At 31.4% G+C, this 14,693-nt stretch overlaps 1 protein-coding gene across 3 annotated transcripts in view; it reads left to right on the plus strand.

Moving 5' to 3' along the window:
- LOC129235256 (MAP/microtubule affinity-regulating kinase 3-like) overlaps positions 1–14,693 on the plus strand; it is a 174,350-nt gene that overhangs the window by 89,448 nt on the left and 70,209 nt on the right. For 2 of the 3 annotated variants that reach the window (XM_054868968.1, XM_054868970.1), the window contains exons 12-15: positions 1,595–1,714; positions 1,806–1,914; positions 5,342–5,454; positions 13,638–13,788. In XM_054868968.1, the coding sequence (XP_054724943.1) occupies positions 1,595–1,714; positions 1,806–1,914; positions 5,342–5,454; positions 13,638–13,788 (493 nt within the window). The remainder of the gene's footprint in view (positions 1–1,594; positions 1,715–1,805; positions 1,915–5,341; positions 5,455–13,637; positions 13,789–14,693) is intronic. The other variant, XM_054868969.1, reaches the window with a different exon arrangement.

Raw genomic sequence — 14,693 nt, forward strand, 5'->3', positions numbered from 1 at the left:
GGGAACTTATTTCCAGTTTCTGTCGCCACCTTGTATTAGTCATTCAAAGGGCCCTTTGCCATATCTTCACAAAAGAAAACTGTAGCTATAAAAAAAATTTTCCAGCATGAAATTTGACAAACATGCTCGTAGTTATTCATGTATTACATTTGAATATAAGTGCTACATCATTGATACAGAAATATTTCTAAACGTCACAGCTTCATGCAAATTTGAGCTATCGCCATCCGACTTGCAGTCATGTAATCAAGAGCTCTATTTGAGTAATACATTTTTTTTTAATTCAGAAGCTGCAGCAGATGTTTAGCAACAACCCTTTTTTTACAGTAAAAGAGAGAACGAGTTCTTGAAGATAACTAACAATTGTATCACGGGCAGTTAGATGCATTGAAATTGAAAACTAGGAGTATTTAGGAGTGTCAAGATAGGGGACACTAGGAGTAGAAGTGTCAAGATTCGAGCAGAAAAACATTGGAAATAGCCCATCTATGTGGATGAAATTGAGAGACATGAGACATGTGACTTACACATGAGAAAGTAATAAAATATTTAGCGCATTAGATGTAATAAATGCAAGTGGACTTTTTATTTTATGAAATGCATCAAAAATATAACTTTTTAAACTTTATAAATGCACTTTTCTTTTAATTTAAATACAATTTTAAACAAAAAATGTGCTAATTTTATTTTTAGGGAGAAATAATTTATGTTTGCAGAAATTTATTGTAAATGTAACATCAGTCACAAAATCTTTGTATCATCAGTCTCGGGTGTTAAATAATTTTTATACTTTCAGTTTTTAAGTTTTTTCAATAAAACAAAGTGTTTTCATCAATTCTAAAATCTCTATTCTTAGGGGAAGAAATCTGTTTAGCTTTTACGCTATAAGTTTGAAGAGAATTCCAAATTATATATGTCACTTTTCTCAATGTATCTCTTCTGCATAACATCAGTAACGTTTTTTATTCCCCTTAATTTCGCACAAAAAAATTTCCTCAAGTCTGAAAACAAGTGTGGGGACCGTGATATACCATATTATGATTTTTAGATGAATTTTAGAAGAAACTTTTAGAAGCATTTTCAAGACAATGCTCAATTTTTAAGTTGAAAATAGAGTCAAACTAACATCAGTCACAGTGGACAGACCCATATATATAGTCCCCCCCCCCATAAATGATGTAATCAATTATTATTATTTTATTTAATGCTTCAGATTTTTGTGACTTTTTTTTTAAAACTTCAATATATGTTTTTTATGGTTATTAACCAAAAATAGTTAGGTCTTCATTGTTTTAAAAAAAAAATGTTGATTATTCTTAAATCCTTAAGCATGGTATGTATATTTTAAAGGTTTTTTTGCAATGAAATATTTATCTGTTTTCACAATGCTTTCTTAAATAGTTATAACTTTACATATTCATGTTTTTAAGTCATTAAGGAGGCTTGAGTTGTTGAGTTAGCGTTATTGACAAACCTGTATGTGTGTGCATGACCTTTAAGTATTTAAAGTTTTTTACCTTAACTTGATTAATTGCCTTTAAAATTTTTAAATTTTTATAAGTGTTATTGTTCATCAAAATAATATACTTTGCAGGAACTTCGAGAACGTGTTTTACGAGGAAAGTATCGAATTCCATTTTATATGTCTACTGATTGTGAGAGTCTGTTAAAAAAATTTTTAGTTTTGAATCCTGGTAAAAGAGCATCATTAGAGGTACTTTTTTGTGTGTTAAAATTGTCATTGTTTTTTTTAAATTCTATTATTATTTCTGATCCATCGCTATCAAATTATTTTATTGCTTCAGGCTATAATGAAAGACAAATGGATGAATGTTGGCTATGAAGATGATGAACTTAAGCCTTATATTGAACCCGAGACAGATTTTAGTGATACGAGAAGAATGGGTAAGCAAGGTGAATTGTTTTTGTGCTATAAGTAGGTAGTGTTTTTTAATAAAAATATGTAATCAAATTTGATTCTTGATGTTTATAATTTTTTATGTCAAAGAAAGTTGTCATGTATTGACTATGAATTTTTTATTGCAGTTTTTCAATTTTTACATCATTAAAATACTGAATGTTCTTATCTATATTAGTGAAAAACTGAAAACAAATGTAAAGCTAGGAATTTCTCTTACGGCTTCTACTTTAAAAAAAAATCTTGTAGTGTCCTACTTTTTAAACACTTGTCTTAAATTTCCTAGTCTAGATTTCTTAATTGCCATCTCTCCTGATTTAAGCATGAGTTTTTCGCTAAAATTTGTTTCTCTCAACACTTAAACTTAATGTGTTCTGCAAAATTTATGACAACTATCTTCATATCTTCCTCATAGTTTCAAAAAAATGGCACTGTCTTAAATATTTTACTAGACTCCATTATTACCCCTGATTTAGTAGCAGTTTAAACATGTTAGCTAAGGTTTATGATAAGTTTAAGCTGAATATCAGCATTCTTGCTTTTTCTCTGGATTCATGCCTGTGCTTTCTTTTTCTTTTACTTTTTTTATTATATGAGCAAAAGCAAACATTACTTCAATATCATAATTAATATAATATTTTCATTTTTGCAAAAAATGCGACCTTAGTGGAAATCCTGCCTTGAAATTAGCAGTATATTCATGCAATTGATTAAGCAAGTTAACTCGTTAAAAACCTCCATACTATTCTTGGTTTTGGATCCCTTCAAAACATTTTTTGTTGTTTTAAACATTTGTTTTGTTAGAAATTACTTCTCTTATTGATATTATTTTTTCTTCTTTTGTACTGTTATTAAATTATTTGCTTTGTTCCTTTGGAGGGAGGGGGGAAGGAGAGGATATTAAATTTTGAGCAAATATGATCTGAAATGAAAAATGATTCAAATTGCTTTGCTGAAATATGATTTAAAGGAAAAACTCTCAGGAAAATACAAATTGGTAAAAAAAAAATATTTCAAGGCTTTTCAAAACCTTTTCCAACATCTGCATCAGGGTTTGCCGATATATATCAGTTGATATATATCATGATATATATCTGATATTTATTTTGAAAATATGATATTTTGATATTTATTTTTTCAACTACGGTATTTTCAATATAAAAAGTACATTAATTATAGTAATATTGTTCATTACTTATAAAAAATGTCCAGAGAGTTTTGTACTATATTTTTATGATGTATTAATACATCAATTATATAACTAAGTAGTACAATATTCCTTTTTTACTTGTATTTTGTATCCATAAAATTATTAGCAATGTAACGATTTTAATTCATATTAAAAGTGCCTAATTCAAGGTTAAACATTGCTCATTAAAGAAAATGTTTTATGACTGACTTATGCATATTATTTTTGTTTCTGATGAATCATATAACTGTGTAAAAGTATTTAACAGAAGGAAAATGAGTAAAAAAAGCTAATGCTAAATTAACTTCATTAAAATTGATAGAAATGCAAAAAAAAAAATATTAGATATAAATAGTGAAAGAAGCCATAATTTTAAGTCTACATATTGTAATATAGTAAAAGATAATAAAGTGATTTGTGGATGCATTTACTATTTTAAAGACTTGAGTTTGTGCTAATTGAAAATATCGGATATTTTCAAAAATATCATATTTTCGAACCCTGATCTGCATGTTCACTCTTGACTGTTTGGTCTGTGTTGAGTACTTTGGCACTGATGAAGTAACTCCATTGTAACCTTGAAGCAATTAGTATTTGCAGCATTTTATCGGCACTTCATGCTTTGTTCATGTTACTATCCATTTTAACGAAATTTGGTTTTAATTTTTCATTTGTTTTCAGTGTATCATCCTTTATAAACAGTCAAACCTCATGAACATGAAATCGCTTTGCATGAAATACTTTTTTGGTTCTGTGAGTTTACCATCACTTAATAGTTTTTCAGATAAGATTAATTCTGGCTAGCAGTTGGCATAAATAATTGTCATAGTCCCTTGAATTTCACTTAAACGAGATTCGACTGTTATTTTTTTTTTCTGTATTTTAACTTGATTCTGATTTCTTCTATAGTTTAAAGTGGTATAAATTTATATTAAAATAAATAAAATTCTCTCTCTGAAGAAAAAATTAAAGAAAATAAAAGTTTTGCAAATTTATTTAGATCAAAAATATTTAGAGGAAAGAAATCAGTAACACAGTAGACCCTCGTTTTACGCATGGGATTACATTCCACTGAATTGCCGCGTAAATTGAGACCAAACGTTAGTGTTAAAATAGGTGTTTGGTCCGTAGAATAACAAAATATACTTCATTCTAGTGATGACGAATTGTATGTCTAATAAGTTTAATGTGTACTTATATCAACTTTTATGCACAACATGCAATCAAGAAAACATAAATTAATTTTGTGTTCTGTTTATAAAGAGGAGCTGGCTATGATAGTCTTTTGGCAGTCATTAAGAATTTTCATTATAGAATCTTCCTCCACTAACAAATCAGAAAGGTCATTTCTGTTGTCTAGGAGTGGATCAAAATTTTCAATGATAACGTTTTTGGTTGTGCATCACCGCCGTCGGTATCCTTGTTGATTTTGTCCTAAAGAAAGCTCTTCTTCCAGTGAGTTCTGAACTGTGAGAGTTTAATAACTTTACTTCTGGAAAGAGCTCTGGAACCAATCACGTAAAATGTCTCCAGTGGCCCAAGCTCGATTATTAGCATGCCGAAATGCAGTCGATTACGCGTAACCTGCAATCTTTAGGATTTGGGATTTTAAAAGAGGGGAGAATTTTATCTGTTTGCATTGCCATATTTGCCTAAAACTTAAACTCATCCGCATAAAATAAAATAAAGGTGTCAAATTTTAAACCGCGTAAAAAAACCCGCATAAAATGAGGGTCTACTGTAATTTAAAATCACTGAAATCTAAAGATATGAATAACATGAAAGTTGCAGTTATGAGCAGCAGCTTGAACCTATGTTTTTGAACAAAAAAAAAAATCTGCTCTTCTACTTTTGTTAACAATTATATTAAACTCAAATTTTGAATGGTAATTTGTTTCTTAATTATAACTGTCTTACTACTTATTCTTGTTAGATACTTATATTCTTAATGCACAATGGTATAAAATAAACAGCACAATTATTTTTTGACTTTCATGTTTGCCTAACTGTGCTGTAAAATTAATTTATGAAGCAATCCGTTTTAGAGAACAGCAAAGCTCTTCTATTGAAATTTCAAACTTTTTTTAGAGCACAGCAAAGCTCTTTTATTGAAAGATCAAAATTTGTACAAATTATGCATCTTATTAATTTCAGGGTCTATTATCTTTATTTTTAGGTTAGGAACTAATATATTAATTGTTTTATTTATGCTTGCTTTAAACTTTATTTTGTAGAAATTTTGCTGTCCATGGGTTACACGCAAGATGAAATAAACGAATCATTAAGGAGCAAAAAGTATGATGATATAATGGCAAATTATTTGCTTCTTGGCAAGAGAACTACTGAGGTAAGTTTTAAAATATCTTTACATCACTCATGGTTTTTTAAATTAACATTTTCAGTTTTCAATTTTATGAAGAGCTAACAGCATAAAGAGATTGACTGTTGAGTAATTTTTGCAAATTAGCTAAATTAAAATATTTACTTTCAATCTTAATGCAGATTTTAAAAATGATTAGCAATCTTTCATAATGGTCTTGTTGTACTAATTTGGGATAATAGTGTTTTAATGTTTGTTAATTGATTTTTGTGTATTTTTAGCCCTGAATTTAGAAGTGACCTTACACAGGGGTCGAAGTAGTCCTAGATAACCTATATTTCCTATATTTTCAAAAAAAGCATCAAAATCGTCCTATATTTTTCAAAAATGTCCTATATTTCCTATATTCCCGTTTTATACCATATATATCTTTTAAAAATAATGGTAAATAAACCTTCTGACATCGGATTTTTCGCTAAAAGTATGTCCCAAACGAATTTCAAATTAAAAAACTCAAGTGACTAAATTCTGCAACAGGCATCTTCTCTCAATTGGCTACAGCAGTGTGACGTCACTCTAGAGTGGGTGGAGTTTCGAGAATTAATGCTGAAGTTGGTTTTCGAATTTTGCATTTGGGGGGGAGAGCAACAGCCGTTTGTTTTGTTTTCCATCATGGTTTTCGTTTGTATATTTTTGCGCTCAGTGCATTTTCTGATCGGAATGTTCTAATTTTCTTTTTGCAATCTTTTCTTTTTGTAGAATTTTGAGATCGTGGAATGGTTAAAATCCTTATGATGTTAAAACGTAGTTTGTTTTAATAATTGGAATTATAATGGGGTCATTCCATAAGAAATGAGCAAAATTCGCAAAAAAGTGGTGGCCACATGGTAACAGATTTTTATGAAATTTGGTATACAGGTTCCTTTTATGCGTACATAAAAATATCTCAAATATTTATGCCTAAAATTTTTTATTTGAATAGCTACATGCGATTGAAAATTGGTCAAATTGAACAGCATTCTCATAAATGCTAAATGTTGCATTTTTGAAGGCTTGTATCTTATTAACTATTTAATGAAAACATAAAAGTTATATGATGTTGCAATCTATGGAGTATGGTAATTATTCTGATGTCAGTAAAATTTTCAAAGTTATTATAGTTAACTTTTAACACAGAGTTTCAAAAACTGAAAATATTTCAATTTTCTTATAATTAAGCATTTTATTTTTTAATCTCAATCTTTAAGGAATGCCTTAGTTTTGACAAAATTAATACCCAATAATGTACTAAGTATCATAAAAGAAATACCTTACTTTTGAAGTTGTATTTTAACTCCTTTGTCTTCAAAATCAGTTTTAAACTTAGTGACATTTTGTAAAATGTTGATTTTCCCCGTCACATAGACACAAAAATTCAAATGAGGGAAAATTCAGACAACTTTAAAATTTTACAAAAATATAGAGCTGTGTTTCTACTATTTGCTTGAAGAAACTCGAAAATGGTTTTTGATTTCCAAACGTAAAATAAAATTCAGAAAAATAGCATTTTCTTTGTTTTATGGGTCAATCCATACAGGTTCGACGGATGGATGTGCTCGACCATTTTTAATTTTTTTGAAATTCATATCCCTAAAAGCTGGATATGAAAGATGTTTAAAATCACTTTTATTTTTTTTCTCAAGTGCACCTTTGATTTTTTAGAGGTCATCAAAAGTGATTTTCGTAGTCAAAAATGAGACTTTTAGATCTTTGCATTTTGGCCAAAATCTATTTGAATTACATTTATGACTTTATGACAGTTAGTTTAACGCTTTGATGTTAAAGTTCATAAATTGATAGTCTTACATGCTGAGATACGTAGCTGTAAGTTAATAAGTAAAATAATTGCAACAGGTTAAAGTTCAGGGTCAAATGCAAAAATTTTACTCATTTCAAAGGGGGAAAACTCGCATAGGGGACGGAAACACAAAATGAAATACAGCAAAACTAATCACTGGAACCATGCTAAAAAGAATATGTAACTGTTGCTGTGTGTTTGTGCACCCTTTATAGATTACAGCCTCTCAAAAATCGAAAAAATGACAAAAACGACATTTTTAGACCCCTGTAAACCAAACGGGGATGGAATTAAAAAATAAAATTTCTTGGTCAATTGAATATTCCATTCAGGTACTATACATGTTATACGTATTGTTATTTGTATTTGGTTTGTAAAAAAGATACAGGTCTTTGAAATTGAGCAATTTCGCTAGCCAATTCACACACTAAAACAAAAGTGTAAATACGTCATTGTACCTTCTTAAATTACGTATGTTGTGCCCTATATAATACAGTGAAACTTCGATAACTCGAAGTTGCAGGGAACGCGAAAAAAATTCGAGTTATCGAAAATTCGACTAATCGAAAACAAAACCAAAACTGTAGAAGAAAAAGAAAACGATACCACTAAAACTCAAAAAATTTATAACATGCTCAAAAAAGTGATAAAATAATGTACCAGTGATACTATATACACACATGACATAATTAACATATAATTGTAAAAATTAAAGAATTTATGTTGGTTGAAAAACAAATTTAAATTGGTATGCATAATGAACAACTTTTTAACTTACCAAAAAAGACATTGGTATCATTTTTTAAAAAAATCTGTAATCAAACATTGCTTTTGCGCGGATATTTGTTCTTTCACTAAATAATCTTCTGATACTTTTAATGCGTCAAAGAGAGAGTCTGGAACATTCGGACGCGATTCTACAAAAACGCGCAATATATATGCTGCTCGTTTTGCATCTTGAATCGAAGGTAATTTTATCACTGGCTCAAATACTTCTACCTCTTCATCACCAGAATCTTTTTCGCTTTTTTCCGTTATGCTTGATAAAATTTCTTCATCTGTCGGGTATTCAGTCACTAAAACTCCGTCATCAACTGACACAAAATCCATAAAATCTCTGTCGGTAGGAATGTTCATTTTATTTTGTAAAACGCTCCACTCACTTTGAAAATTTATATCGTCCATATTTTCGTCTTCTTCGTATTCATTCATTTAGCTCCAAACAAGATGTATCTTTTACAAAACCAGCTTTTTTAAAACAGTTAACAATTGTCTGCTGTGTAACATCACTCCATGCTTTTCGCAGTTCCCGGAGACTGTCGAGCAGAGTAATGCAAGGAACCGAATTCTCTTCCAGACGCTGTAGAATTTTTAATACAACACGTTTTCTGTAGTGAACCTTTAAATTTTTTATGATGCCCTGATCCATAGGCTGCATGATAGAAGTTGTGTTCGGAGGAAGAAATTCCAATTTAATTGCAGTTAAGTTATTTGCCGCTACCTTGGGATGTGCAGGGCAATTATCAATAAACATTACAATTTTTCTTCCAGCTGAGATAAATTTATTATCCATTTTTTTAAGCCAAGAATTGAACACCTCTGAAGACATCCAGGCTTTACTATTGCTTGTGTAATCGACTGGCAAAGACTTGACGCTGTTAAAGCATCTCGGATTCTTAGCCTTACCGATAACAAGCAAAGGCAGCTTCTCCGTGCCTGACATATTGCTTGCTACCATGACAGTTATGCGTTCTTTGCTCCGCTTTCCACCCGAACATGTGTCACCTTTTATAGTAAAAGTTTTGTCAGGGAGACATTTGAAAAAAAGTCCCGTCTCATCTGCATTAAAAATATCATTTTCATAGTACTCCATTAGAATAGTTTTTAATACTTTTTCTTTCTATTCTTCGCAAATTTTTTCATCCACTACTGCGCTTTCGCCACAAATGGTTCGGTACACAATGTTGTGTCGAGTTTTAAATTTGTCTAGCCAACCTGCGGTAGCTTCAAAATTTGAAATGCCGATGTTTTTTGCGAAAGTTTCTGCTTTTTCACGTATGATTGGTCCAGATAACGGAACATTTTTCTCTCTCGCTACTAGCATCCACTTTACTAGGGCCTCTTCAAGCTCTGGATACCTTCCATCCTTAAGGCGTTTTCTTTTTGCATTAAATTTTTCGTCAGCAACCGCTTGGAGGTAGACATTTCGGTTTTTTAAAATTGTTGAAAGCGTACTTGGAGGCACACCAAACTTCAATGCAATTTCCTTCTTTTTTGCTATGCCTAAATCGACTTCTTTGATCAGCTCAACTTTTTCTTGCAAATTTAAAATTTCAAGTTTTCTCTTAGCCATTTTTTTAAGGTCTAAACTTTGAGGGATAAGCGAGACAGCCTCTCAATCACACGCTTTCTTTAACACATAAAGAAAAAAAGCAAATTTAGAACGACGTTTACAGCTTTGTAGAACAAAACGCTAATTCGAGAAAGAATCCCTTCTGTCGAGACAACAGACAACCCGACTTTTTTTCCCCAAAAGTGGATATTTCAGTCCTAAATGTACCGCCCCCCCCTTTCTCTATTTTTTTCTGTCCCGGGCTCCGCAAAGTCAGAGCTTTGGTTTCCCCCTGTGCAGGTTTTTCTTTTTAAGAAAAAAAAAATGAAGCAAACAATACCTTTAGGAAAAAAAAAAGATAAAACATTTACAAGGTTACCTACAAAATATCGAATTCCTATTTATTAGATCTACTTGGTCTAGACGCCTTTTGATGCAATGCAGTGGCGCCAGCTTTTTTCTTTTTGTTCATAGTAGAAGAAAAAAAAACGATTTCGACTTATAGAGTTACATTAGCATGGAAAATTTGACAAGGTCAGGGGGAAAAATTCGGCTCATCGAATATTTCGACTCAAGGAAATTCGGTTTATCGAAAATAATTAACATGCATTCTCCGTTCAGTTGGACGGGAATTAATAACCACTTCGGCTTGTCGAAGTTTTCGACTCATCGAAGTTCGACTTATCGAAGTTTCACTGTACATTATACTGAAAAAATATATTGTAATTTTCAAAATAATTATTTTAATTTTATAACTTAGAAATATTTGAACATGAGTAGTTTATACTGTATGGAACCTGTATGAATTGACCCTTATGTGAAATTACGAGAATTCAAAAAGCTAGATAAACGACTCAATGATGCAAAAGCAAGTATATCTAACATTTATTTCGATTTTTAAAAATGTGCATTTTAGCAAGTATTTCATAAACATGCTTTTGAGAAAATGAAACACGAAAGAAATGGTTAGTTTTGCTAAACTTAAAAATAAAGAGAAGTAACTAATGAAATTTTGCCTTAGTTCTAGTTACTCTAGTAACAAAAATACTCTGATACCAATGATTAAATTTTAGTAGCATCTAAAAGAAACTTCAATATGTTACGTAAAAAAACTTGAGTAAATTTAGAACATTCCCTCATCTTCAAAAAAACATCTGAAATAGAGGAAAAAATAAAATTTTCGAATTTTTAAAGTACCATATCGTCATCAAGAAATTCATAAAAAATTACTAAATTAGAGCAGATGGTTAGTTATAGATAGTTTTTCAATCTGAATCATTTTTACGGTTATTTTTTCATTAAAAGAGCTAGAAGAGTGATTTGAAATCTGAAATAAATTGGAAAAATTTCAATCTTTGTTAATATCTCAGATTCAAAAACAGATCCGAATAAATTTTACTTTGTATTTTTCCAATAGAGATTTGTTTATAGAATGCGGAAATATTTATTTTTTAAGTGTACGTTTATAACTTACAGAATTATTGAGTCACAAACTGGCAGCAATGAACTCTGAACATTAAGGCTTAGCATAAGCATCAACTTCTAATTTCAATAACAAAGCAACAAACAGTTTTTAAACTTCCATACTTTGCATTCCCTCATAGATATACATGGTTTACCTAAATAAAAATTTTCATTGAAATCTGTGACATGTCAGCCACAGCTGATTTGCTCATTTCGCATGAGATGACCCAATGGCGAAATTGCATTGCTTAACAACATTTCGTGTGGAGTTGTTGAACCAGGAGGACATTAATTCTACAAATTTTGGTGCATGGTGCACTAAAGGAAAAGATTATTTTACCGCTTTTTGCCACTTTTACAACTGTTCAGTGCCCATAAGCAGTAGTGGGTTTTCGCAATTGAGGCAGCATGCTAAAACGTTCAAGCGTAAAGAAAACTCTGAAAAACGTCAGAAGGATCCTTCTCAAGCTCTGTTTTTTCTTAATACAAGTGGTAAAGGGTTCAGTTTAAATATAAAATCCAAGAGCAGTAGAGTTAGTACTTGGGTCATGAGTGAGGAAGAAAAAATAAAAATTATCTTTGTTCAAATTTTGTTTAGTTATTTAGTCTATAAAGTACACTTTTTTCAAAAATTATTCTTTCAACTACAGGAAAGTCATTATAGATGTTAGGTATTTTGTTTGAGGTTTTTTTAAACAAAATCATTGATAAGAATAACTGAATAATATATGATATGTATTATTTCTTTTTTCATAGCAAAATTATTCATATAATGTGTCCTATATTTTTTGTGGAAAATGTCCTATATGTGACAAGTCGATCACTGCTACCCCTGCTTACAGGGCTGCCAATTATTGCGCATTTGGCATAGAAACTTTACATTTATCTAGCTTACTATGCACCTCAAAGTAAAAACTAAGCATTCATAATTCACTGGATATTGCTTTCCATGTTTAAAATTCCAATCTTTTATTTTTATTTATTTTTTAATCTTATATTTTAATACTAGCCGTACCTGCACCTGATCATTTTTCTTTAACTAAAATGCGCACACGCCTTTTTAAAAGACCTATTAAAGTCTCTTTGAAATTTAAAACTTTTCGCAATAACACGTAAAAATATTAACAGCAGCTTTAAAACTCAAAATAATACTTCAATTACAGAGTTCATCGCTTAACGCGGCAAGCAACCACACTACCGTAACCCCACCCTTTAGCGAGTAAAGCGGGAATTTTACCCTGTAATTTAAAGTGTTTGTCCAAATAAACGTTATAAAGAACAATCACAAATAATACGAATGAAACGAATTATTTACTTAGATAATTAACTATCTTCAACTATAAGAATAAAAACAAGCGTTGAAGAAATAAGGGAAACAAAACCCAATAGAAAAATCCTACAAAATCAAATTATCTACTTGAATATTTAAAAAAAATACATTCGAAAATCTGTTCGCTGATCCCAACAGCGTAGCATGGGCATGGTTCCTCGCAGCTATCGACACTATCGGCCAGCTCCCTCTCGAAAGTTAACTTTATTAAATGTTTAATTTGCAATAACAAATATTTCAGGCAAAAAAATTTTTTTAATCCAACTATAAGATAACCGATATTAGCGCTTTCAAACAAACTCTTCAGCTTTATATTATTAGTTAATAAGAAAAATATGACATTGATACACATACCCTCGGTTGTGCCTCATGGCTGACCCGAATCTACACCCACTGGATCGCAAAGTAGACCCTGACTAGTAGCCCTGGTAGGTGCTGCTCTACAGCATGATAGAAGAAGTTATCTTTTAATGCGTTTTACTCAAAACTTGAAAATGTCCACTTACATCCCTTTGCTTCTCACTACCTTAATTGTGCATGTACAAATGTACAATTGTTGTGTTGTAACATTCTTATTTGATAATTTTAAAAGTAAATGAAATCTTATTTTTCTGAAACTGTTTTGCATATATACACGTATATATATATATATATATATATATTTACTATCTTTCAACTACATAGTCAAGGCATATTGTTTTAAGCATATGAGAGCTGCAATTCTCCCTTCCCACTCATGGTGGTGTGGAAAGTCCAACATCAGTATGACTTTCCAGAAATGAGGTTCTGGAAGATAGAAATATTCATCACTATCGTTTCAAGCACTTCCCAGAAAAAAATTTCTTCAGGTTTGAGAACAAATGGAAATCTCGAGGGTTCCAGGAGAATGGGGTGGAAGACGGAGCAGATTTCATTAAAAAAAATTTCTTTTCTGACCTAAATTTGCTCATTAGCATGCCAAAATACTGTTCATTACATACTGTCATCTATCTCTGAAGTTTGGGCTCTGATGCAAGGGGAAACTTTTTCTGTTAGCGATGTTTTTCGTTAAAAATCAAATCACATTCGGGTAAAGCAAAATATAGACGTCAAGTCTTGAACCATGTATAATCAAATCTGCATAAATGATGGTCTACAGTTGTTAATAAATGTTGAAAGTATTATAGCCTTTTTAATGCATGTTTTTTCTTAGGTTTGAGGTTTTTTTAAATACAAGTTATTGATGACTGTATTATTTCTTGGTTTAGAATGATAGTTGTGATTCCCAGTCCAGCTCTAGTTTATCACTTCGCACATTAAAAGCACCATCTGAAAATGCTGGTAATAGTCAATCTCCTCCGCACATCAAGGTGCAGCGTAGTGTGTCAGCAAGCAGTAAACCTAGACGCTTCAATCATAGTAAGTATGGTTATTTTTGTTGCCAGATATATATTTTTCAATTTTTCCTCAAAAATGTCTTCAATTACATATCATCTTGGATTTATTCCAAGAAACTAACATGTCTCTCTCTCTCTCTGTGTGTGTAGGTGCTTGTGCATGTGTAAGCTTGTGTGTGCATAGACTTGTGTATGGACATAGGCGTGTGTGTGTGTGTGTGTATGAGCGTGTGTAGGACATGGACGCCACCGACCAGGAGAAGCGGATTTCGGGGGACATTGCTCAGGACCGGAGGAGCCGCGCCTACGGAGGACGATGGGCGGGAGTGCGGCAGAGGGAGGCGGGGGAGGGGGAAATAAAATCAGCGTAACGTCTAGGACAGTCAAATGAGAAGAATAAGCAATCGCGATTGCTCAAAAAAATCTAACAGAAATAAATTGATAAGATTGTCAGGGATTTGAAAGATCATTTTTTTAATACAGAACCGCTACCACCAACGCTTCGGAAGAGTTTCTGAATCTACTTAAGCACTTCTGAAGAAAAAATTCAAAAGTCCCTTTGATTTCCGAATTATGTCACCATTCAAAACGTCTTTAATCAATTTCTTACATTAATGCTCTAAACTCTTCCTAAACAATAGATAAAGCTTGAAAGAAAAAATCTCTAATTTTAGGAATGGTGTTAGTTTTAAACAACTAAGAAGTACAACTAGAGTTTAATTTCAGAAATTGAGGGAATGAGAGGAGGGGTACGCAAGTGTTCTCGGAAATACAAAAATAGTCTTAAAAATAGAGTTCAAAACAATCATAAACATTGAGCAGAAAAACCCTTTTAAAACTTGCACCCGAGTGTGTTTTGACGTGCAGTGGCGGATTTAAAATTTAGCAAATGTTGCAAGTGCGCGAGAGGCCCATAACCATAGGGGC

Source organism: Uloborus diversus, chromosome 2 (assembly GCF_026930045.1).
Source record: "Uloborus diversus isolate 005 chromosome 2, Udiv.v.3.1, whole genome shotgun sequence".
Lineage (NCBI taxonomy): Eukaryota > Metazoa > Arthropoda > Arachnida > Araneae > Uloboridae > Uloborus > Uloborus diversus.